At 36.1% G+C, this 26,469-nt stretch overlaps 1 protein-coding gene across 14 annotated transcripts in view; it reads left to right on the top strand.

The window, feature by feature from the left end:
- Positions 1-26,469, top strand: part of LOC135216083 (epsin-3-like) — a 305,512-nt gene that overhangs the window by 103,552 nt on the left and 175,491 nt on the right. For 13 of the 14 annotated variants that reach the window (XM_064251091.1, XM_064251086.1, XM_064251087.1 and 10 more), the window contains 2 exons: positions 1,034-1,193; positions 25,340-25,354. In XM_064251091.1, coding sequence (XP_064107161.1) covers positions 1,034-1,193; positions 25,340-25,354 — 175 coding nt within the window. The remainder of the gene's footprint in view (positions 1-1,033; positions 1,194-25,339; positions 25,355-26,469) is intronic. The other variant, XM_064251088.1, reaches the window with a different exon arrangement.

Below are 26,469 nucleotides of genomic sequence, written 5' to 3'. Positions count from 1 at the left end.
TATCGTAATTTGAACACTACAGCTACCTGTATACTGTATAACACTTTATAATATCTTTACTTTACTCTAGACACCCAAAGAATTAAAGCTAGGCTTTTTTCACTTTACAGTATTTGTAATACTATAATGTACTGTACAGTAAATTCTATAGATCTATACTGCGTAAATGTAATTTTACTTATTGCGCCATCGCAGGATTAAGGCGTCGTTTGACTGGTCTAGGGCGCTGTTAACTGGTCTAGAATTTCGAAAGAAGGTGTGCGGCGGCCGTAGGCTTTAAAATCACTTAGCATCGAAAGTCACTTAGCGTCGGCGGCCAGGAACGGAACCCCGGCCGCTAACCGAGGGCCGCCTGTATACACAACTGTTACAAAAACTTACAAGACATAAGACGTACAAGAAATAATAAAAAGTAAAGCATAGTATAGTTTATACTTTGCTTCACTAAAGAAACCAAAATGGGAAAACTTCAAGTTCCATCTCCCACAGATTGAGTAACATTTTCTTTGGTCTTAGAAAAAGCGAATGGTGTTGCCTCTTGATTTGTATGTCTTTGTCATATTCAAACTCTTCTTTATTCTCTGAAACATTTAATCTGTCTTTCTTTATGAGGTATGTTTATCATCCAATAAGTGTTCATAACATATGTTGCAACAACTGAAGATGAAAGTAAAACTATAAGGCATGTTTTCTTTTTTACAGTATATATAAAATGTATTTCTGTCAAATTAAAGTTGTATTGGGAGTGAACAGCAATTGAACTAAGTAGAAAAGATATTTAAAAAGATGTTGATATTTGTAGACCTTGAACACTTCATCTTATGCTTTTGTAAATCTATTTAGAGTGCTTAATTATGTAAATTTAGCCTGCTGGAATTTAGAGAAAGAACTTGCCAGTACCATTATTATGCAGGATAACAGTCTACCTGGTCATTTAGACTGTTTGTAGAGAATAGTGAATAATAATTCTTGTCTTGCTGGTCTATCTTTTGGATGATTTTTTTTTGTCTTATAGTCGATTCTAATTTAACAGAGCTTGAAGCTGCCCGTCCTCAGACTGTTGGTGAAGAAGAGTTACAGCTCCAGTTAGCATTAGCCATGAGTAAAGAAGAAGCAGAACAAGAAGAGCAAAAACAGCGATCAGATGATGTCAGACTGCAAATGGCAATTACTCAGAGTGAAGAAGACTTCAAGTAAGTTGTGTAATTTAACTTAGTAAAGAGAGTGGGATTTACAAAGTTTTGTTCAGATTAGAATTTTTTTTTTTAACAGAATAATGGTTTAACTAGAGAAGAGATAGTGAAGTATTTTTGTTTATATTTTTTCCAGCAGTTGTCTTAGTTTTATTGCATAACTAATGCTATAGTTTTAATGAATTTTTGAGTGATTGTGCCATTTAATAGCACCTAGTTTTGTTTTTAATGCTGCTTGGCTACAGCAAGTGGAGCATTTCCAGCAAAATCACTGTGCTGCACAGTATAATTTCTTTGCTTTGATTTGCTTTGAAAAAGTCCATTTGTTGACAAAATTGAAGTTACTCTTAGGTTGCAAAATGGGGTTTGCTCATAAACTTGGCCAGCCTGTAATGATATTCTCCTGTTGTTCCGTCTTGTCTGCAGGAGACTCAAGTTGAATTTACCTTGATATTTTTTATTATTATTACAAAGGCTATCAATTTTTTTTTTACCTTTTTTTGTAGAAAATTTGGTAGTAATCAGTGTCAGGCTGTGTATTAGCCACTTCAGTAAATATTTCTGTACTGCATTATGCATGTCTTTTTTTTCAAAAGTTTAGTTTTGACATTGTTTGCAGTGACTCTTTTCTTATTAATATTTTGTATTTGTCTGTCTATCTTAAAAAAATTATACGGTTAATTTGTAATGAATGTAAAAAGATTGTGTTCTTTTATTTACTGTCCAACAGCTGCCTTTTTTTTTGTGCCTGGTTGTAATATCTTAAGGACTAAATTTGATATCCATGTGGATACATGGTTTATCTACATATCCCAATCCCAATGTCAGCTTGATCTTAAAGATATCATCAATAAAGAACATTCAGCTGAAAATAAATGGAAATAAACAAATAAAATCATGTTGAATTCCATAGAAGTTTACCCAGAGATAAAATCAAGATATACTGACAAATACAAAATATAAAAAAAATAGTCGACAGACAGTCCAATTGACTTCAATAATTAGAATTTTATAGGAGAAAAAATAAGCTCTTAATAGAATAGGCAAAAAGTTGGTTATTCTTTGTAGCAATAGAAAGGACACAGAATAGTAATTGTTTTGGATAGGTGAAAATAGAGTTGCGGAAGGTGTATTGTTTGTAGTGACAACTCAAGGGTTGGTGAAAGAATGCAAATGTTTAGTTCATGGGTTGTATGATACAATTTAGTGTAACAGGAGAACAACTAGTAGCCATGAGACTATTTATTCTAGGAATGGAAAAGACAGAGTGTTAAGCAAATTTGTTTGGGAGATTCTGAATCTTTATCAAACTGGGCTTGGCGAACTTTATATAAAAGGGTGACTAAGTTAGGTGATGCATTGCCAAAGTATGCTGTAGAGGAAAATGGGATCGGTACAGTAGGTGTGAATGAGTAGTGAATGAGAATGGAAAATTTCATTTAGAATGTGTTTGGAAAGGATTGGGTTGTGGGAAATATTCAATTTTTTGAAAAATTTTCAAAATTTCTCAGTACAAACTCATCACTTTATATTACATAGTCATTTAGTGTGTTGCACAGAAAACCCAGACACCTCCCGTTACTGAAGAATAAGATGCTATGTTCCTCCAGGTAGGTGTGTCTAAGCACATACGGTTCCATAGATCCCAGGAGCCGTTTCCATTTTCATGTAGTCTGATACAGCTACAAGGCCCTTCACAAAGTAAGAAACTGATAAAACTTCTTTTGTAATAAAAAAGTACATTGGAAGTCAGTGTGGCAGGTAGCGAAAGGGCAACTGAGTGCAAGAGAATTGGTAGGATTATGCCTATGTGATATCCTAGAAGAATGAACTCAATATTGTTGAGAATTGACAATGTTCGTAAGAGCATGTATGGGTGCTAGAGCTTGGCTGGCTACAGGGAAATAACTGAGGCAGAGGAAAAGTTGTGGCCAGGTGAGTGCTGGAAGTGAAGGAGGAGACTTTTGATAATGTCAGATGTCTGCATCATGGATGTGGTTGAGGTTCTTCCTTTTTGGGACTGGGAAGGGAAGAAGGATCTGTTTTCATATGGTAGAGAAAAGAAAGTCCATTAGTATGACCATAGGACCTGTTTCCGTAGTAGAATTAAAAGCCTCTGTTGTGACAACATTTGTGAGGCAAACCTCAGGCAGCAGAATGGCTTTCCTAGAAATGGGGCAGTCCTAAACTACTGCAGGTTCAGCCCCCTGTAGTGAAAAGCTTGTTGCAAACTGTGCAGCAGTGTTAGTGGTGACTTTGAACCTAAAATATTGTGACAGAGCGTTGTCAACAAAAGTTATAACTTTCCGCCAAAAATCATGCCAAAAAAAGAAAAATATAACTATAAATTTTTGGAAAACACTAAAAAACACAAAAAATAAACACAGATTAGCAGCCATTAATCATGCTTGCCTTAAATATGTAAGATAAAAGTATTGAATATGAAATATAGACAATGCAATCAAAATATCACTAACAAATAGATAAAATCGGAATAATCATAATACATAAAACCCCTAAAGCATAAGTATAAAAAAAGAAGGGTACTATAAAAGTAATGTTCAAAAACTGCACACACCAGGAAAAATATCAGGTGATAGGATTTAGGAAGAGGACTTATTTTTAACAGTCCAAAACTTACATGTGTTAAAAGATTGAGCTGGCTTAACATTGAGATTATTAATAATTCTCATGATTGCCTGCAACGAAAATGGTTTTCGTGATAGAATGCGGGGTTTGGTGTTGTTATGAAGCCAATTAATTTTACTCTTAACACTATGTTGGTATCTATGTCGTAACAAATAACACTTTGTTAAACTTTAGTTGCCATCTCAGGATTGTTTACTTTCAAGTACTTTTTATGTTTTTGACTAAGAAGTATTTTATTATATATCAGTTTAGTCAGAGTTTTATTTTTATTTTCTGTATGGGTGAATGTTGACAATGTTCAGTGCATGGGAAACATCAGTTTGATTTTAGAAAATGTCTTAATGCATTTAAGTTTGTTGTGATGTCATAAGATGTGACATCATAGAAGACAAGATGGAGGCGGCGTGGAATGGAAAGAAAAACAATAACAGAGTATGGAGTAGAGGACATGTGGAACTGGTGTTTGGTAGGGTAGGAGAGAGAGCTCTGTCTTATGGGAGTTTGTGGGTTGTAAGTCTTGTTGTGGTGTTGTTCAAAGTCTTAAGCTGGAGTGTACTGGGACCGAGGAACGTGAACAGATGGGTAGATTGCACATTTGTGCTTCTAAGGATAGATTAGGCTAGGAAAATTTTCAGTCTTATTCATATTTGGATTTTTAGAGCAAGATCTAGTAAAAAATCCATTCGCTTCAAATTTTAGTGACCTTCCCTTATTATTAATAGAGATTTCTACATGATTATTTGTGCACCTTTATAAAACACAGTAGATTTCTTCATTGTTTGTGTCAGTTGTGGCTTATAAAAATAAAAAAAAACTCCAGAAAATGCCAAGTTTTTATTATTTTCATGATAATTCTTTTAGAACATCCCTTCCTCTCATGAGAGACATGTTTAAACCATCCCCCAACACTTGAATTTCATCCCAATACTGCCTAACCTCAAAATGTTGATGGTTTTTTTATAGTGTAGCCACTTCTCATCCTCAGAGGAGTTACCTTTATGGTCCTGCTTGGACCCCGGAGATAGATCAGTTAATAGTATTTAGAATTCTTTCATAGCTTGTCTAGGTTGGAGTACAGCCATTGTTTGTATGGTGATAGAATATAAATGGGCTCGAGGGAGGTATCTTGCCTAGATAGTGGCCCCCAAGGATTTTAACCTGATTGGTATCCACCTTTGCAGCATGTTTAGTACAAGTCCATTGAGGATGACTGTAAAAACATATGACTGTAAATATCATGAAGATAATTACCCTCCAAAGAAATATTAGTCCTCGATAACGACCTGTGAACTTTGCTTGGGGTCACTATGTAGGAATGAACCCAATGCAGGAGAACCCAAGGCAGGAAGGCTCTTCACCTTGCCTAGTGACTACCTGGAAGATAATTATTAACCATTCTTCCACACATATGGTACAGGTAGATCAAGCTCTTATTCCAGTTACTTTTAATTCTTGCTCAAAGTAAACACATCTGCTCCAAGAGTGTTTTCATTATGCATTGCGTTATTACCAAGATGTTGAAACTATCTACTGAGGAGCTAAGTATTTACTTTCAAGTTTCATACAGAAAAGTGTTTGCTTATAAGAGAAAGAGGGCCAGGGGCACCAACCTTTATCTTACAAAAGGAGGAGCTTCCAGAAGAGGGTCCAGGCTCTCCCATGCAATATTTCAGCTTCAGGGTGAACCTTAAGAGGGATTCCCTCCTCCCCTTGATATCCCTGCTTCTCCTATGGTTTTTATTCCCCCACCTAAGTTTCCCTCTCTGCAGTGTGGCAGAGACCTGGCTGCCCCTGGCCCAACACTGGGTGTTCCTCATAAGGAGATTCCTGTTGTCTAGTTTAGTAAGGATATCCATAAGGAGATGTTTTGACTTACAATATCAAGGAATCCGTTGGTGCTGATTTCTGCTGTATTCAGAGCATTGAAGATTTCCATCTGGAATTCAGGGAGCCTTGGATACCAAATTGGGCATTCGTATAAGACATTTTCTCTGTAGGAGAGAGAATAAATAGTCATGAGCTGGGTAGTCTTGCAGAGAAAGAAAGGTCTTTTGAGCAGGCGATCAGAAAGTCCAAGTCATATGTACAGTTTATGTACATATGAGTTATTGGAGAGTGTATGTATATTAGTGATGTTGTAGGGTTACTAATAAGGGTTTGTAGGTTGTCTAAGTTATTCTTTTAAAGGTGTTATTTGGCTTGTCATTTTTTTACTTGCTGTATCTTTGAACTAGTAAGAAACCTAGTGTGATGTCTTGTGGTTTGGGTATTTTCAAGTTAGACAAGAAAATACTGCATAAATGTACAAGGGTAATAAAACAAGACTTTATAGATAAGATTTTTGTAATTATACTTGGGAAAGAGAGGAAATTTGGATATGGAGTAGATAGAAGAGCAAGTTGGTAAATTTGATGTTTCTGGTAAAGGAGAAGCTGGAGGTGTTTACTATTATCATTTGGTTGAAGAAAAATTGAAGATGTTAGTTGAGAGGAAAGGATGAAAATGTGTCTGAATGTAATCTAGTCAAAGTATATTCGAAGGTCAAATGGATGAATTATGTTCTAGGGTTAAAAATGTAGGAGTTGGGAAAAGAGTAGATAAATACTAATCCAGTATGCAAAAGAAGAATTTGGGGTAATTCTGTTTAAAAAGAAGCAGTGTTAGTTTTATTTATAGTATTATGTTGTGTGGGTTTTGTACACAGTACTTTTCACAACTTGGAAGCCTAAGTAGTTATAAATATGTAAACACTGTTAAGAGCAATTCAGTTTGCAGATATATTTCTAAATTTGAGTGATAAGCAATTCAGAACTTTAAATTGAATTATAATTACAACATACCAGTTAGGATGTGCTATTAGATGCTTTATAAGAAATTTTGCTGGACTATAAACCCATGAGAGTTAGCCCTGGGGTACCCTATTCTGTAAGTCTGTGTTACTTAGTGGATTTCATTACTTAGCAGAAGAAGCAGACCCCCTGAGACGTCTGTAAAGTTGAGGTAATAATGTAGTCAAGAAGGAAAGGAATACAAAGCAAGAAATAAAAGTATAGGGCAAAGATGAGGGGGCCCTTCAATTAGAGTAAGAAGCTGGTATGCCTGGAAATAAATGTAGAGAGAAAATTAATAAATAAAAAATGTAAATGAAGAGATGCTGTCTGAAGTGAGTGCTGCCCTGCAGCAAATTGTGTAGTGTATTAGGATTGTGTAAGATAAAAGATGGGTTGAACTGAATGATGTATAAGTGGAAAGGGTTGGTGTAAGTTTGAGAATAACATTCCAAGTGTATTGAGGATGCAAGTACATAGTGTTATTATGATGGTAAAGAAGAGAAAGACACCTTAGTTGATTTATTTACAAGTGAGATAATGGTGTTTAAAGATGATAGCATGTTGAAGTGGCTGACCAGATCTGTAGGAATTATAAGATTATAATAGGGGAAGAACAGTGTGGCTATTGACAGGAAGATGTTTATGAAACCATTGTTTGTTATTGATACACAGTAATTGCAGAAATATCACATTACTAAAAGCCCCAAAACCAGATAATCAATTTTGTTGTAGTCATTAATAAAGCAACCAGTTAAGTACACTTAAGACTAAGATACAGATTTGAAAATTTAAAAGCATCATACTATTGATTGGTTTAGTGCTAAAAAGACATTTGTGTGAAAATGTCAAAGTAAAATGATTACCTAAAATGGAAACAAGTCTTTGAACTCAATCAGCTCAGCAGATTCTTCACATAACCCTTACTATATTGAGATCATGGAGTCTGTACAGAGGTCTATTCACAGAGGGACGGTCTTCCATAGACCTGAAAGATACGTACTTTTGTTTGCATTAACCCACTTTCCAGGAAGTATGATGTCTGAAGTTCAGGGTTGAATTGATAAGGATATGAAAAATCACAGATTTGAGAAATATTTTCTCACAGTTTTGAGATATCATGTCTCCTCTTCAGTGTGAAAAAACTGATACAGGTTGCTGAAAGTTATGTGATAAGAAACGAGTGCACATAAAATGTACATAGACAAAAGTACCAAAATGTTGAATAGTGTAGTGATATAACATTACGTACTAAAACCACTAAAACCAGAGTTAGTCGATTATACCATGACCAATAATAAAACAATCACTTCAGTATACAAAATTGAAAAGTGAAAATGATCATACTGTTGATTTCCTTTGTGCTGAAAAGGTGTATGTCAGATCCAGAATAGTCATTGATCTTAGCCAGCTGAGTGCATTTTTTGCCTGATCCCCCTTTTGTATTTAGACCATGGAATCTGTATGGAGGTATGCTCACAGAGGGGATAACCACTGTGGTGGCCTATGTGAACAAGCAGGGGTGGGGGCTGGTGTCTCACCAGCTCCCTCGTTGATAGTCGAGATGCATCAATGGATGATTGACAACTCAGTTGAGCTCATGGCCAGATACATTCCAAGCAGAAGGAATGTAGTGGCTGACAAACTAAGTTGTCGGAGTCAAGTCCTGGGTACAGCGTGGTTCCTACATCAGGACAAAGTGTAAAGGCTGTTTCACCTTGGGGAAGACCCATGTTAGACCTCTTCGCCACCCGCTTCAACAGGAAGCTGGAGGTCTACTTGTCGGTGGTCCCGGATCCTTTTGCCTTGGCAGAGGATGCTCTTCAGCATCTTTGGCACAATTCAGAGATGTATGCCTTCCCTCCGTTCTGCCTGATCCATTAGGTCCTGAACAGAGTCATGAGTTCTAGGAATCTCAGGATGACCTTGGTGGCTCCTCTATTGCCCCCAGGCAGAGTGGTTGCCACACCTTCTGTCTCTTATGTCTGCAGTTCTAAGAGAGATTCCCCTTGGCACGACCTTTGCCAACCTCATGTGGAGAGGTTCCACCAGTCAGTAGAGTGCCTATCTCTTCACGGCTGGAGACTGTCGAGTATGTGCAGTGGACCCCCTGTATTCGCATTGTCCGGATTCGTGCACTCTCACATTCGCAATTTCTCTCGGGAATTTTTCCCTGCATTATTCACCGAAAATTTGCATATTTGCGGTATTTTTCTATGAGAAATATCCACAAATTCCTGTTTTTTATCAAATTCGTCATAAAATGCACTTATTGTGATAAAACTATTAAAAAAACCAGGTATAAAGATTTTTATGGGTTTTTCTTGAGTTTTAACTAACAAAATAGACTGTTTTCAGGATTTTTATACGGGTTCCAACTATTCGCGGGCTCTTAACTATTCACGGGGGCGTCTGGTACGCATCCCCTGCGAATACGGGTGGACCACTGTATCTCCGAGAGGGAGGCATTTCTCGCACGGCATCAGGTCAGATGTTCGGCTACCTCAGGATTTCATCAGCAGGTTACCAGGTCAAGTGGGCCGCGTACTGTGATTGTTGCCGTCAACAGTTTCTCTCCACTCGGAACTTCTGTTCAGCAAACAGCAGATTTTCTGCTCTCTTCCTTACCCTGTACAAGTGATTCACCCAACCATGACCTATCTATTGGCCAAGAGTAATATTTTTTAACCAAGGAGGTCCCTCCAACCAGAAAGAGCTATCCAAGATCATTTCTGTCCTTTTCCCACATGTCAACCAGTCACTGGGATTATACGTAGGCACCTAGGAGGACAAGACCGCCTTTGGAATTTTAGAGTTTATTTCTCACAAATACAGGTAAAACATTTTTTGATACTAGCAAACTTAGGGCGACTTTTCTGTCCAACCAAACGAACAGTTCTACAAACTCATCCTTCTTGAAGGATTCTTTAATAAATTTGGCCATTCTTTTTGGAACAGTCAATTCTTTAATGGGTGCCACTCTTGCTTTTGCCATAATTAAATGAGAATTTTTGTTTTTTGACTATATGCTACACAACCATAAGCTGTTTCACTGGCATCACAGAACATGTGTAAGAAGTCCCCCTAGGCTAGTATTCCTAGGAAGGGAAATATCAAGACATTTTTTCAAGTCTTCAGATAACTCAACCCATTGTTTCTGTAATGGGTCTGGGAGCTGATCATCCCAATCCAACTGTTCCTTAAAGAAATTCTGCCAGTATATCTTTGCCCTAATAGTAACAGGTAGAAGTACTCCTAATGGATCCTAAATTTGTGCAACTGTTCTCAACACTTCCCTCTTAGTCTGACTGGACTTATTTATCTTTGTAGGATGTAATGTCAAGGTATCTCTTTTTGTCCTACTCTAGACCTAAGACCTAATGAGTTGTTTGCCCTTTGGCACTGATCCCATACATGCTAGCTTTGGTTTGTAACGAGTCATTATTAGCTGTGCAAATATCTTATTTGCTTCAAAGAAAAAATTTACCAGTTCATTATCATCATGAACTGGTGAACTGTGGGTTATCTACTTATAATCCTCTCCTCATTCTTTTTATATCACCTTCCACCATGGACAAGTGTTTCTTAACCCTTAAACGCCAAGCCGCTATTTACCAAAGTGTCTCTCGTATGCCGGCGGAGTTCGGGAGTTAGCGTCGAAGTGGAAGAAAAGTTTTTTCAAAAAATCATAGCACGCTTAATTTTTAAGATTAAGAGTTCATTTTTGGCTCCTTTTTTTGTCATTCCCTGAAGTTTAGTATGCAACCATCAGAAATGAAAAAAATATTATCTTATATAAATATTGGAATATATGACAGCACAAATAAAATTTCATATATGTAATTGTATACAAATCGCACTGTGAGCAAAACGGTTAAAGCTAATGATTTACTTTTTTATTGTTGTATTGTACACTAAATTGCGATGATTTTGGTATATAACAAATTGTAAAACGATCAAAGCAACACAGAAAAAATATTATCACAAAATGATGCATGAATTCGTAATGAGCGGACATAAAAAAAGTTTTTTTCAAAAATTCACCATAAATCTAAATACAGGCGGCCCTCGGTTAGCGGCAGGGGTTCCGTTCCTGGCCACCGACGCCAAGCGATTTTCGACGCTGAGCGATTTTAAAGCCTACGGCCGCCGCACACCTTCTTTCGAAACTCTAGACCAGTCAAAGGCGCTGTAATCCCACAACGGTGCAATAAGTAAAATTATATTTATGCAGTATAGTACTATAGAAATTACTGTACAGTACATGTGGGTGTCTAAAGTATGTAAAGATATAATAAAGTTTATACAGTGTACAGGTAGCTGTAGTGTTCAGGTTACGATCATTAGTCTTACGATAGTTCGATTTTATGAGAGATCAATTTACAATGGTCTAACTTTATCCATCTTCTAGTTACATAAGTTCAATAACAGCAAAAGAGAATGATGAAAGTATGGTGTTAACGTTATACTCGTTGCGTGAACGTGTACAGCCATGAACATCCGAACGAGAAAAGACTTTTTTTTCTCTCTCTCTAAGTACAACCGAACTGGATAACATCTGTTTGGCTTGTATTTCGATCATCGTACTACAGTGCAACATTACCGTATTTGTTATAAATGGCGTTATGTATAGAATAGAACTGAGATATCTTAATGTAATAACTTTATTCGCTATAGATCAGAGATCAATATAGATTAAAGATCAATCGGGAAATATACCGTTAAATTTAAACCTAGTTATAACTGAAGCTGAGAAAACTGTTCAAGCTGCTAATGACTATTATCGTACATCGGCAACAAGGATAAAACTGCAGTAAACGTCTGCCATCACACACAACTGTAGATAAAATTGGGATAAAATCATTTTAATCAAAACTACTGTGCATGAAAGAACACATTTTACTGTTAGTTTCACGCCGATATAAGATAAATAGCGTAAAGTTCGTATTACGATGATATAAAGGATTACGTATTGCGAACGGAATCAGTAATTTTTTACGCAATAAACATGCCGCCAACGTAATCTGTTAACGAAAAAAAAATAGTAGTTCACATTCACAACGAGACATATTCAATAAATATTTACACCTAAAAACACGCTGTATATGGAAAAATAAATTTGTCTCATATAAGTCAAGTATATAGATATTCGTTTATGCTAACTAGAAGCAAGAGCATTCGCTCAGAATTGCGTTATGGTGAAACAGACTCTTATTCATCAGCTGATTTCAAACCACAACGGAATACGGGCTTAAGTTTGCCGTAGTATTTTAAAATACAATAATATGAGAATACATACAATATTCTTGGATACAGTGAAATAATGTATAACTTTTTAAAGGATTTATGGAAAAGATGCGTAATTAATAAAATAACACAATGCATTTTTCGGAACTGGCGGACAAGAACGAACATGAAAAACCATCCCCTGACAACGTGGAGCGTAGTTACAAAGGCTGCCTTAATTTGTATCTTATTTCTGTACAAAAATGAAAATACCTTTACGCAATATGTTTTCATACACATTTTAAACATAAAAGCATAAACATTTGAAAAATCGACACATCGATCGCTAAATTTGCACTTTTTTTTTTTTAACTCGATATTTTCGGAAGAGCGGCAGACGGCGGCATACAAGAACGAACTTGAAAAAAACATCGTAGTCGATAAGTTGAAGGGGAGTTTCAAAAGCTGCCTTTTTATCATATTTCTGCACAGAAATAAAAATACCCTATTCGTAGTACATTTTCATACACATTTTAAACATAAAAGCATAAACATTTATAAAATCGACACATCGATGGCTAATTTGCACTTTTTTTAAATCGACATTTTCGGAAGAGCGGCAGGCGGCGGCTTACAAGAAAGAACATGAAAAAACATCGTATTTGATAACGTGAAGGGCAATTTCAAAAGCTGCCTTTGTATCATATTTCTGTACAGAAATAAAAATGCCTTTCACGTAATACATTTTCATACACATTTTAAACAAAAGCATGAACACTTATGAATCGACACATCGTAGTCGATAACTTGAAGGGGAGTTTCAAAAGCTGCCTTTTTATCATATTTCTGCACAGAAATAAAAATACCCTATTCTTAGTACATTTTCATAGACATTTTAAACTTAGAAGCATAAACATTTATAAAATCGTCACATCGATCGCTAATATGCACTTTTTTTAAATCGATATTTTCGGAAGAGCGGCAGGCGGCGGCTTACAAGAAAGAACATGAAAAAACATCGTATTTGATAACGTGAAGTGGCAGTTTCAAAAGCTGCCTTTGTATCATATTTCTGTACAGAAATAATAATGCCTTTCACGTAATACATTTTCATACACATTTTAAACAAAAGCATGAACATTTATGAATCGACACATCCATAGCTAAATTTGCGCTTATGTAACTCGATATTTTCGGCATAGAACAGCGTCAGAGGCATATATTTTACCCTAGTAATAACTCTCCATAAAATTTGTTAATATAATTTGCATAACCTTCATGGTCTGAACGGCATTTCTACATATGTATGAACTCGTTAGACAACGGCGCTAGCGGCGCTGTTAACTGAAATGTGTGCCGTAAAGATACCTTTAAAATGCCTTATTTTTTTAATGAATATTTTTGACAACCGCCGTAAAACCGATTCGCCGTTGAGTGATTGCGCCGTTAACCGCGGGCCGCCTGTATTGTGCTAGAGACTTCCCTTTTGTTGTGGTCATTAATTGAATATTACTATATTGTAAGTGTTTTAGCTTACAATTGCAGTTTTCGACCATTTCGGTCGAGTTAAAGTTGACTGAAGGTCGAATTTTTTCTATTTGTCGTGATTTGTATGAAAATATTTCAAAATTATAAAAGCTACAACCATGAGTTATATTTTTTTGTATTCTACATGTAATTGTACATATTTCCATATATAAAACTTTATGTAACGGCTAATATAAAAAGGTGCAAACTTTACAACAAACCGACGAAAGAATTTCTGAGATTTTCAGCAGTTACCTCGCACGGACGTAAGGAAAAGAGTGTTTTTAAAAAATTCACCATGAAACGAAATATTGTGCTAGAGTTTTCCAATTTGTTGCAAAATAAAGGTAAATGATTGAATATTACTAGAATGTAAGAGTCTTTTTCAAAAATTCACCATAAATCGAAATATTGTGCTAGAGTTTTCCAATTTGTTGCAAAATGAAGGTACAGTAGTACCTCGAGATACGAAATTAATCCATTCCGAGGCGGCCTTCGTATAATGAGTTTTTCGTATCTTGGAACACATTTTACATGTAAAATGGCTAATCCGTTCCAAGCCCTCCAAAAACACCCCATTAAATTTCATAATAAAGCTAAATTGACCTATAAACAATGAAATACTACAACAATTTGGACCATTCAATACCTAAATTAAGAATAAAAATCCAAACCTGTAAATAAAGTGTATAATTAGTGTACAAGAAATATTATTACTGTAACGTAAAATGTGGAAGCTTACCTTTCGAGTGAGGCTATCTCCGAAAGTGGCGGCAGAGGAGGAGGAGGAGGACAAACGGCAGATAACGTACGTACGTACGTACACTTAACTTTACGAAAACACATAAAAAATTTAAGGAAAACTATACAGATAAAATTTACAAAAAACATTAACAAAACTGTAACACTTAACTTACAAAAATCTAAAAATTACGTAAATTTAAAAAAAAAAAATTTTATTTTATTTTTTTTTTTACTTTTACGTAGGCTTTTTTTTTTTTTTTTTTTTTTTTTTACAGAAATTCAACTTCATCACCACTTTCAACGTTCTGTTTTTCATCACTTGGTTCTTCCTTTTTGCTTTCAACTTTCTGTTTTTTATCACCTGGTTCTTCCTTTTTGCTTACTCCTGCTAATGCTGAAGGCCTCTTTAAAAAATAACTATCCAAGGAAGATTGCTTCTGCCTGCTTTTGACAATGTTCCTGAAACGACTCAGGCAAACGTCATCGAACTGCGCAAGCATACAACCTGTGTGAGCTTTTCGGGGTGTCTTTTTTTCTATGAACGATTGCACTTTATGAAAAGCGGCTAAGACCTCCTTAATTTCTGCCGTTGTCATAGGCTGCTCCTCTTCATTGCTGCTGCTGGAGAACTCCTCTTGAACGACGTTATGTTGCATGGCCTCCAACTCCTTCAGGTCATCTGTCGTAAGCTCCTCTTGGTGCTCCTCGAGAAGGTCGTTGATGTCGTCCTCGTCGACGACCAGCCCCATGGACTTGCCGAGTGCAACGATCTCGTCAAAATCTGGTTGCGAAACAGTTTCGGGATCGTCAACTGTTTCGGACTCAGCAGCACCAGCTTCGCCCACGTCGAATCCCTCGAAGTCTCGGTCGGATACGGCATCAGGCCAGAGTTTCCTCCACGAGGAATTCAAGGTTCGCCTCGAAACCTCCTGCCAAGCTTGGTCGATGAGTCGGATGCATATGACGATGTCAAAATGCTCCTTCCAAAATTCACGCAAGGTGAGGTTTGTGGTATCGGTGATGTCGAAACATCTTTTGAAAAGATGTTTCGTGTACAGCTTCTTAAAGTTCGCTATCACTTGCTGGTCCATGGGCTGGAGGAGAGGGGTGGTGTTGGCGGAAGAAAAAGAATCTTAACGAAGGAATACTCCGCTAGGATATCTTCCTCGAGGCCAGGAGGTTGGGGAGGGGCATTGTCCAACACCAGCAGACATTTCAGGGGGAGCGCTCTTGCAAAAAAACTCTTCACAGTCGGGCCGAGACACAGATTTACCCACTCGGTGAACAAAAGCCTCGTTACTCAGGCTTTTGCATTAGCCCTCCACATCACTGGAAGCTTCTCCTTCAACACTTTGTGGGCCTTGAAGGCTCGAGGAGTCTCCGAGTGATACACCAGTAGGGGCTTCACCTTGCAATCCCCACTGGCGTTCGAACAAAGTGCGAGCGTAAGCCTGTCTTTCATAGGCTTATGCCCGGGTAGCTGCTTCTCTTCCTCCGTGATGTACGTCCGACGAGGCATTTTTTTCCAAAAAAGGCCAGTCTCATCACAGTTGAAAACCTGCTGAGAACTGTAGCCTTCCTTGGTCATCATCTCGTCGAAAGTCTTCTTAAATGCTTCGGCCGCTTTCGTGTCCGAGCTGGCAGCCTCCCCATGACGCACCACCAAATGGATGCCAGTCCGTTTACGGAATTTCTCAAACCAGCCATGCGAAGCCTTGAACTCTGGGGTTTGCGTTGAAGTCCCTTCCCCTCCGTCTTCCGCCTGCGCAATCAAATCGCCGAAAATAGCACTGGCCTAGTGAGCGATTGCCGTCTCCGTTACTGTATTGCCAGCGATTTCTTTGTCTTTTATCCAGACGAGGAGCAGCCGTTCCATCTCGTCGTGCACATGGCTCCTCTTGCTGGACAAAATAGTGATGCCCTTCGATGGTGTAGTTGCTTTGATGGCATCCTTCTGTTTAAGGATGGTGCCTATTGTCGACGGATTACGGCCGTATTCCTTTGCGATCACACTCAGTCGCATACCAGCTTCGTACTTCTTTATGATCTCCATCTTTGTCTCCAGAGACAGCATGCGCTTCTTTCCGTGAATTTCAACTTTCTTGGGACCCATGACTACGTTAATTTACGTAAAGCTACACAAATACGTAATAATACAGTTCGCACAACACGATAATATGTACTGCAACGAAATCGCTAACGAATTTACGTTACTAAACGAAATCGTTGGAGCGAACGAATGCCGAATGCGTACGGTAAAGTTTCGGGTGCGAAGTGGCCGAGCTAAAGCACGCCAACACATAGTACGTATGTATAGAAGATGCATGATGGGAGGGATGCTGTCCAAATAGAGAGAAGGATCTCATGGCTTGGCTAGCATCAGGAACCAATGGGAGAGCAGGAGGATGGTGGCGAGTCTACGATAACTAAGATGGCAGTGTGCGGTGCGAGTTTCAAAATTGTTATGGGGCGAATCTCGGACTTTCAGAAACCTTTCGTATCTTGAAAACTTTTCGTATGTAGAGCAGTAAAATTTTTCGTCTTTGCTTTCGTAACTTGGATTTTTTGTAAGTTGAGCCTTTCGTATCTCGAGGTACTACTGTAAATGATTGAATATTACTAGAATGTAAGAGTTTTAGCTTACAATTGCGTTTTTTGACCATTTTGGTCGAGTCAAAGTTGACCGAAGGTTGAAATTTTGGCACTTATTGTGATTTATATGAAAATATTTCAAAACTGATAAAAGCTACAACCATAGGTTGTATTTTGTTTTATTCTACATGAAATTGCGCACATTTTCATATGTAAAACTTTATGTAACAGCTAATATAAAACAGTGCAAACATTACAACAAACTGACGAAAGAATTTGTGAGATTTTCGGCGGTTACCGCGCGGATTTAAGGGAAAAGTTTTTTTAAAAATTCACCATACATCGAAATATTGTGCTAGAGTTTTCCAATTTGTTGCAGAATGAAGGTACTAAATGATTGAATATTACTAATATGTAAGAATTTTAGCTTACAATTGCGTTTTTTACCATTTCGGTCGAGTCAAAGTTGACCGAAGGTTGAAAATTTGGCACTTATCGTGATTTATATGAAAATATTTCAAAACTGATAAAAGCTACAACCATGGGTTGGTTTTGTTATATTCTTCATGAAATTGTGCACATTTTCATATATAAAACTATGTAACGGCTAATATAAAACGGTGCAAACATTACGACAAAGTGACGAAAGGCCTATAACTATTTTTCCGCAAATATTTAAAAAAACTTTTTGTAGTCAATGTACCGTACGTCCGATTAGCACCCGACAGACAATTTTAGTCAATGTATAATATGTCCAATAGGCGTTTGAGGGTTAATTGTTGCATTTAACAGAAAGAGAGAACATGTAGCTCAAAAAAAAAAATAACAACAATTTGAAACCTACACACTAACAATTTACTGTTAGGGTCTGTTGGATCTTTCAACCTTAAAAACTTGAAAATCTTGTATAGTTTCTGTCCTCGTCTCTTAGTTGCACCATTAAAAATGCCTTCTCTATGTCACTAATACAAGCAGATGATTTTGTTTTAAACTGGTGTCGAACCTTGAGTAGGTCAGCTGTTATACGTAGCTTGACCCATTTTTTCCCTCTTACCAAAACAGTCAAATAGTATCTTAATTGGAGTTGTTGCACTGTCATTTTATTACACCATTGTGTGCCAAAAAATGCCAGTCTTCATCAGTTTTAAAATACTTTACCCTCTCTATGAAACCCCTATCCTCCTGATCCCTCAGGATTTTCTGATAGTGTCCTAGATACTTTGTGTCCTTGCAAAATTGGACACACTGTTGCTTCAGTCTATTCAAAGCCAACCCAAAGCTGGAGGTTAATCTGATTCTATTGCCTTTCCAAGGCGATGCCACAACATACTGTTTGTCAACTTTGGAATAGGTTATAGTGCCCTCAAAGTTCTCCAATACCTTCTTTTCCTGTTCCGTTATCTCACTGCAGTCAATACTCAAGTGATCTAATCTCCACATAGTTTCAAGATCTTCTCTTGGTTCCTTTAAATGAGTATCCCCTCCAATCACATTTACATCATCCATTTTTACTGCCAGTTTTAAAATAGAAAACATGAGTCTCCTTGGTGGGAGGAGAACTACAGGTTCTAGTTACCACATGACCAAATATGGATGACATGACCAAATATGGATGGTAGCAGTACTAAATTCTCAAATTTTCTAAAACCTGGATATGTTGTAGACATTGTCAACCCCTATCAACAATGCTATTGGGGATTGTTTCTCTACAGGTAAATCAAAATCTTTATCACCCAATTTGATTTTCGTTTTACGTAACAACCTTAAATTCCTTTTAACATTGAATATCTTTGCATATTCTGGTAGCTCATCTACCACTATACGTCCATACATATTAATCTACCTAGGTGAGGCACAGAAATGTTTGCCATTTCATATTCTTTGACTGGTTTTGAAGTCAAATAACCTCTCAGTGTCATGTTCTCAACTCCCTTACTCTTATAATGGAGTCCTTCAAGAGCAGATATCTTGATGAAAGATCTCTCGGCACGGGTATCCAACAACCATCTCTTTTGCACAATGCGACCTCTTTTAACTTTTAGAGTTATTGTGGCTGTAGGTAAGATTGACTGCTTAGCCTTCTTATTTCCCTGTCCGATACTTGTCAAAGAGCGTTCCAGCTTGCACCTCACCTTACTCTTACTCTTTGGTTGGTTTCAATTGCATTTAACCTTATGATGGTTAACAGTGCAACCATTGTTACAGCTTTGCCCGTCACAGTCGGAACTGAAATGTTTCTTGGATGCACAGACGAAACACAGACCCAGATTTCTAAGTTTTTCTACCTTTCCTCCTCTGGTTGTATGGGTTTTACAATGTGTCCATAAATGTTTGCCTTGGGAAAGTGCACATCCTTCAATCTGGTTTACATTAGTTTTGTTCGTACGATTATGCTCCACATATGGTGTTTTTTGTTTCACAGACTACCCTTCTTTTACTGCAAAGGTAGAGACTGTAGTTAGGGTATGAGCTTTCACTGGTTCAGTCTGTGGAAAGGCCCTCAAATTGTGTATTTCCTTTTCAAGATACATTTGGAAGGTTTAAAATTTCAACCAATCCTCCCCACACCTACGTTTTGTTGTTTCACTTAACACTACTAGGTAGTTTGGTGTAAAGTAAGGTGGTATCCAACAAGTTCAATTCCAACTGCTCACTCTCCAATGGTCGTATGCAGCATTCAAATTGCGCTCTGAATCTTTGTAGTGATTCAGCATCTGCGTTAGGAGTCTCAGTCTTGAAGAGAGTTTTGACTAAACACAACTTGATTTCATCTTTCATGCCATAGGTTTCTTTAAACAAGTTCACTGCTTGCAAATATTTATCTCCTAATTTAAAACCAGATATCAGTTCCAAAGCCTCACTCACCTTCTAATAAGCCCTTCAAATAAGAAAACTTCTGTATACTTTCTAAGTGTACTGATACTTCAAACAGTTCCTAAAATGAATTCCATTCTGATACATTGCTATCGAAATGTTTGAGGTTTAATTTAGGCAGATTTACACTAGCTTTGACTGGCAATAGCGGTGCACTAGGTTCACTTCTTACAGCTAGAAGACTCATAATAGAGGAATTTAGTCTATGAATTTCAGTGCCTACCTTTAGGCTATATTCTGCTTGATTCAGCTGTCCTATGGGATATGTTAGATCCAGTATTTCACTGTCCAGTTACTGGACTTATTGTAAATATTCCTTCAAGGAGTCTCTCAATGAAGAGATACTATTGATATCGCCTGTACCAATAGTGGCTTCAATCGTTTCTGACTAACTGGTTATCACAGACTTAAAAGTACCATAAAACTTAAATAAAAAACCAGTGCACCTCATTCGGTGCAATGTACGCATTACTTAAGGTTCTTTGCAGCATCCCTTCGGCCCCAAGCTCCAACTACTTTCATTCCTTCTACTGTACCTCCGTTCATATTCTATTTCTTCCATCTTACTGTCCACCCTCTAACAATTGTTTTATAGTGCAACTGCTTTGAGGTTTTCCTCCTGTTACACCTTTCAAACTTTTTACTATCAATTTCCGTTTCCGTGGTGAATGGCCTTAGTTGCCCCAGTGCTTGGCATAATGCCAAAAATCTATATAAATCAAATCAAATAGTCACATCTTGTCTTTATTGCCAAATACCACAACAATCCTCAAAATTTCACAACCACAAACTACTCCGATCACTGCTATAAATTATCAATCACTATGATCCTGGTAACAGCACCATTTTATTACAAATCATGTTGAAATAAGTAGAGCATTCCAAATCACAAGGGAGCGTATAGCCTAAGGTGACTTGATGATAATAATAAGGACTAGTTTTCCAGACCTCTGAATCTTATATAGACTCTTCTCGGGATGGTAAGGTGACTTGAAATGTACTAAACCACATCGTAGCCTAAATCCTACATTACGACACCCAGATTCCTATACTACTTATTTTCACTTGACATTCAAGATATAATATTACATTGCATTGTGTATATTAATGAGTATACAAGTGGCATAAACTTACTTTTGTTATGAATGGCAAATTTGTTATCTGGCCCGAATTAGTTGAGAATGGCTTTTAGCACAGTCTCCACTATGTAATCCTCATTCAGAGAAAACTACAAGAAAATTACCCTCTTATTCTATATATGCATATCTCCAAAAGGAACTTTTCCTAAATGAACTTGGAACTGAGAATACTCAAGTGTGCAGGTAGACCTTGTGACTTCTCGGAGACCACTTAATTATGGCCGAGTTCCATGAGTCATTTCTGTACAACCTCACACTCTGGTTGATGTAGCGAGACTAACTCTTACAACCATGGTTGACTGCCCACCAACAAAACAACCAACAGCTGTTACTTAAAGTTATTACATGTATAGTACTTACAGACTAAGACAAGAAATAATTAAACAACACTATTCCTAGCTAAATACAAATACAACAAAATATAATATCTTCCTTTCATACAATACGCATTTCCACTTATGTAAATGAGGAAAATATATGCGAAGTCGAAGTTTTGACACCTGTAGCACAAAATTTATTGGCCCTACATAGGATTGCCAACCCCTTTGAAATGCTAAAACCAGCAAAATGAGACCAAATTAAGGTATAAGGTTTGTTTTATCCAATGAACTATGAATCTCAAAACTAGAAAGCTGTGCCCCTAGTAGTAGTAATTATCTCAACATGAGGATTTTTAGAATTTATTAAAGTATTGCTATTGAAAATTTTCCACCTCAATTTTCCATATGGTTTAAGCAGAATTCTAAAACTTCATGAAAATTTTAAGAATCTTGCATAGCAATGTCTGATTTACTAGTTGTCTAAAAAACCTTGTAATTGAAATTGAAAGTCAACATTCATAGTACCTATATCTCCTGTATATATATATATTTTTTCTTTGCTTAAAGTACTTATGTCTATATACTTAAATTTGCATCGAGTAATCAAAGAATTGGACATGTAGGGACACTTACAGTAATTATAAATCTTCAGTATCAGTTTAACATTTTTACTTAATTTACTCACTTTTTTATCATGCTTACAATTTACTCACTTTTTTTATCATTACACATTGTATTGCCAAACATACTTTTGAACATATGAGTACATATAAGGTTTTTATTTTATCCAAGTGCAGTGTTTTTTTATGGCATTCAAGAATTTAATATATATATAAAAATGTCTTTTGATAAACATATAGAGTTAGTTTATGGAGTTTCATGGAATGTTATATAATTATCCAAACCATTTGAATAAAAACCTAGGAGTTTCTCCATTTATAAATGGCAGTTGTGAATTTCTCACGTAATTGTGAGGCTTTTTCATCGTAGAAGATTTTCGTCGCCATTTTCCTACAAATGATGATGTAGCTTGTGACAAATAAAGATATTCAACAAAGAGCAGTTAGTATTCTATTTTTAGGTTGGGTTTGAAAATGTAACTGATTACATGCTTATATATTGAACTTTGCTCACATTTGTAACCACCTAACACGGTTGATTATTCACTTGCTTAGGAAATTGACACATACTTGCACAGCTTAACACTACAAGCCTGGATATTTCTTTCTACATAAATGCTGTATGTTTGCAAGAGAATTCAAAAGTTTTTTCACTTATTTTTAATATTTAAAGCTGATATGCATAATAGTTTATTAGAAATCTGTTCTCATAGGCAGAAGAGAGCTTGTTTCATGTGAAGGTGAAAATTCAAGGTGTACAGTTGATCCTCTAGTGTTGATTTTTAAATTAGCTACTTTGATTATTTACAGTTGTATCATTAGTGATTGAGTGAAAATTTGATATTTTAGGAAATGTTGCAATAATCAGTGTAAACCCTCAGATGACAGACAGGTCATGCTGTAATTGTAAAGGGAAGGGTAAAAGCTAAGGAAGTTGCAACTTCATAAAATATGTACATATTAATGTATTTTATCATTAAGATATATATAGAACTTTTATAAATAGTTGGCTTTTTAAGCAAGTTACACACCCAAACTTTAGACAACAAAGGTAAAGATGTACTCAGAGAGTCTTGAGTGCACAAAATATTTAGATTATGTTCATTACTACAGTCGGATTTTTCATATACGTACTACTAGTACTATAAAGTATGCATTTATTGTAAAATTAAGCCTATCAAATATATTTTGCAAAAGTGCCCATCAAATATATTTTGCAGAAGTTACAAAAAAATGTTTATATGAAAATTGAACACACACCATATACAGTAGATAACTATACAGTATCATTGTGCTGTAATTTTGCTTGAATATTGCTAGAATTGAGTAAATGTAATTTTTTGGTAGGAAATGATGAAATAGATGGAAAAAATTTCTGCATTTGTACAAACAATGTCTGCTTGGGAACAGGTCTGTAATGGTTATCAGTTCCTTAATTTTGATATTCTTGAAGATGTCTCACAGCAATATTGTTGTGTAATGGTATGTTTTATGAAATTTGCTCAGTCATTACTATATGCACATGTAAAGACCTTCATGACAGCATTGAAAACACCCAAATCTACACAGATTTATGCAGTCATACTACAGAATGTTAATCTAGTTTTCAGTCTAACCTTTCTCTCTCCAGGTTGCCTTTCTTTTTGATATTGTATTTTACCTTTATTGAATTTCATAGGTAAAACAGTTTTATTTTCATAATGTACCCTAACTCTATGAGGGTACAAGTATGGAATTTTTTAATTCTAGTTGTAGCAAAGTTCAGGATAACATAATTAGAAAGTTAACTGGTCGAGGAAATCTGGAATGCATTCCCCCTCGACGCGTATTCCTTGCATCTTTTTATGAAATGAAACAAAAAGAATAATAAAGTATAAACAGTGATCACGATAGACTGCAATTTACTGTATAGAAGAGGGTGCATTTAGCTCGTATATTGACTGTGTCCTTTTTAGGAATTTTACTGTTTATTATTTCTTGATGACACAATCTCTTGGGAAGACTTTTTCATTCCCTGTAGTTCTGGGGTTCCTCACGCCTTCATTTACCTGCTGTTGAGTCATTGCTTTTCAAGTCAGCATCGCTCTTTAGACCATGTTGAGTTCCCTTGACAGTGAGTTCTGCCATGCTAAGTCTTGATGAATAGCACCCTCACCTCTTGTCTGATTTTGGATGTTCCATGCTGGGTATCGACCATCACCCCTCCTGCCTTTTGTTCATTTCTGAACCCTTGAGGGGTATTGTTGGACTCGTCTGGCATTTTTGTGGCACTGATAGGAATTCAAAGAAGAGTATACTTCTGGAGACTTATGGGCCCAGTGACATGGCATTTCATTTTTCAAGGTTTTTTATTTTTTTTAGGTCTTCAGTTAATGTCATATCATTACGTAAATACTGCACAGTAAAATAAACTGAAAATATATGCAGCATCTAGTGTATAAAAAAGTAGGAGGCATCCAGCACAGTTGAAGGCTATTTATGATGAATGGGTTTGTTTAAAAATGTTATATTTTAAAAGTCAAATACTATGTATATTATTTTATTGATGAATTTAGAGTTAAAAAATCAAGTATGTATATTATTTTATCGATTAATTTGACTTGATAGAACGCTTTTTTTTAAACTAGGTAAATTTTAATATAAGAAAATAGTGCTCAATTTTAGACAATAAAACTAGAAATATTTGTGACACCTTGGTGCGTAAAACAGCTGGAGGCCTGTATTTAGGACACGATCTTGCTTAATATATTTCATTAAAATTTTGCTCCTTATATTTTGGAGTTTTGAGATGGTGTTACAAGCATCATCTAGACTTTAAAATTTAAATAGACATAGATAGCATACTTAACAAAGGATTAAGGCTACCCCTAATTCTCATCATGAAATATAATGAATATTGAGCATCTAAATGATAATGGGATGTCTAATAATTATTCCTGTCTGCCTACAGTGTGCCTTGCATATTGAACTGTAAGATTAACTGTATTATAATTCATCAGTTAAGAAAACTTGAAGCAAAAGGCTCATATGTCTGGCATGTTGATAAAATTTTGAGGTTCTTTGCATTGTATATTCTCTTTATTATTCCCACGTGTGTTGCGATGTCTTTTATGGGATTCATATCCTCTCTCTAGTTGTCTACCTAAAATTCCTACCCCAGTTACTGCCTCTCTTAAGATTGAACCCTTCAGGCCAGCATTACAGGTCTAGATATTTGAGTCTGGTCTGGTTGACTAATCTGCGGAAATGATATGTCTACAATAAAACACATTGAAAAAATAATTTTTTTTAATATATTTAAAAATTACCCCCAAAAATATGAAAATGTATATGAAACTTTCTTCTATATTACTTGCTGTTGTAGCAGTTCATTTGTATGCTCAGTGTGTGATATTTTTCATGTTATGCATATTTTACCTCTAACAGTATTTGATATTTACTTCAGCTGTCCTGCTTATTAATTACTATTGATTTTTAATCTTGAATTATTTTAGTCCTGAGGACATGCTTCAATAACTGTGTAGTTTTGTGGTTAGCCTTATATTGTATTGTCATGAATTATGCATGTCAGACTAAAAACAATTTGTGTATAATGAGGCACGTGACTATCCTCCTTTTCTTTTCTAGGGATGGGTCGAAATCGTAAGTTTTTTCTGAGTTTTTGTTACCCTTTTTTTAGGGGCCAAGGAGCTGATGGGGTAGTTGTAGATTTTAATTGGTTTGTGGCTAAAGACAGTACAATATGTCTTGGTACAGATAAGCAAGCTCCTCCCAGGGAACCATTTTGATTAAAGGTACCCTTGTGTAAGATGCTTCTGTCAGTTATTAAAACAAGAGCCATACTTTGTTGCTGTGTGGTGATTTAAGTAATAGTGCAGGAGCCTTGCAGTACTGGACAGTAGGTATATTGTTTTTTATGTTTTGTTGATTTAGTGACATCTTTTAAACAAGATGCTTGAAAACCATGCAGCTCCCAGAATTTAACCACATATGACATGGATTTGTCAGAATAACAGATCAATAAAATTGAAACATTGGTATTAGTTCTAAGTCTTATATTTAAGAAGTGTGGCATATTTTATGTCTGTATGTCTGTTATTTTCACTCATTATATATATAATATATATATATCTATTGCTTTTAGCTTTACTAATGGATATAGATGTTACCTTTTAGACCCATGGTTATGCTAATGGTAGTAAGAATGATTTACAATTTGTGGTTTTGTGAAAACATCATTGTTTTTTTGTAAAAAGTAAAGTTGGAGTAACATTTACAATTGGAATTAGGAGTTTGTAAAATACACATTTACAGTTGGAATAAGGAATTCGTAAAATACAAAAGTTAGAAGGAATGCCGTACATTTACTTACAGTAGTAAATAAATTATAAGTTATTTTCTTACAAAATGTAAGAAGTATGCATATTTTGTAGTCAGGGTCAAGCATATTTCTTTGTTGTTGTTCAGATTCATTAGAAGTGAACACAAGAAGAGTAGTTGCTTTTTATTTATCTCCCTTAGATCTGCTGTCTGATCTCTTATCTGAGGTAACCTGTTTTTGGGGAATATTTTATCTCACTAAGTACGTACATGTACAAAATCTCTATTGAGTACTCATTTTGTTTTAAGTTGCATACCCTGTATGTGATTTTATTTCTGTATAGTTGACTCCATTAGTGCAAGCTGGGAAGAGATTTTTAAAAAGTGAACAATAATGGGTGTACTACTAGAATGAGTGGCATATACAGGTTTAGCTT

This window comes from Macrobrachium nipponense, chromosome 6, assembly GCF_015104395.2.
Source record: "Macrobrachium nipponense isolate FS-2020 chromosome 6, ASM1510439v2, whole genome shotgun sequence".
NCBI classification, from domain to species: Eukaryota; Metazoa; Arthropoda; class Malacostraca; order Decapoda; family Palaemonidae; genus Macrobrachium; species Macrobrachium nipponense.
Note: the sequence above shows the minus strand (reverse complement) of the source record. Positions and strands in the feature narration are given on the sequence as shown.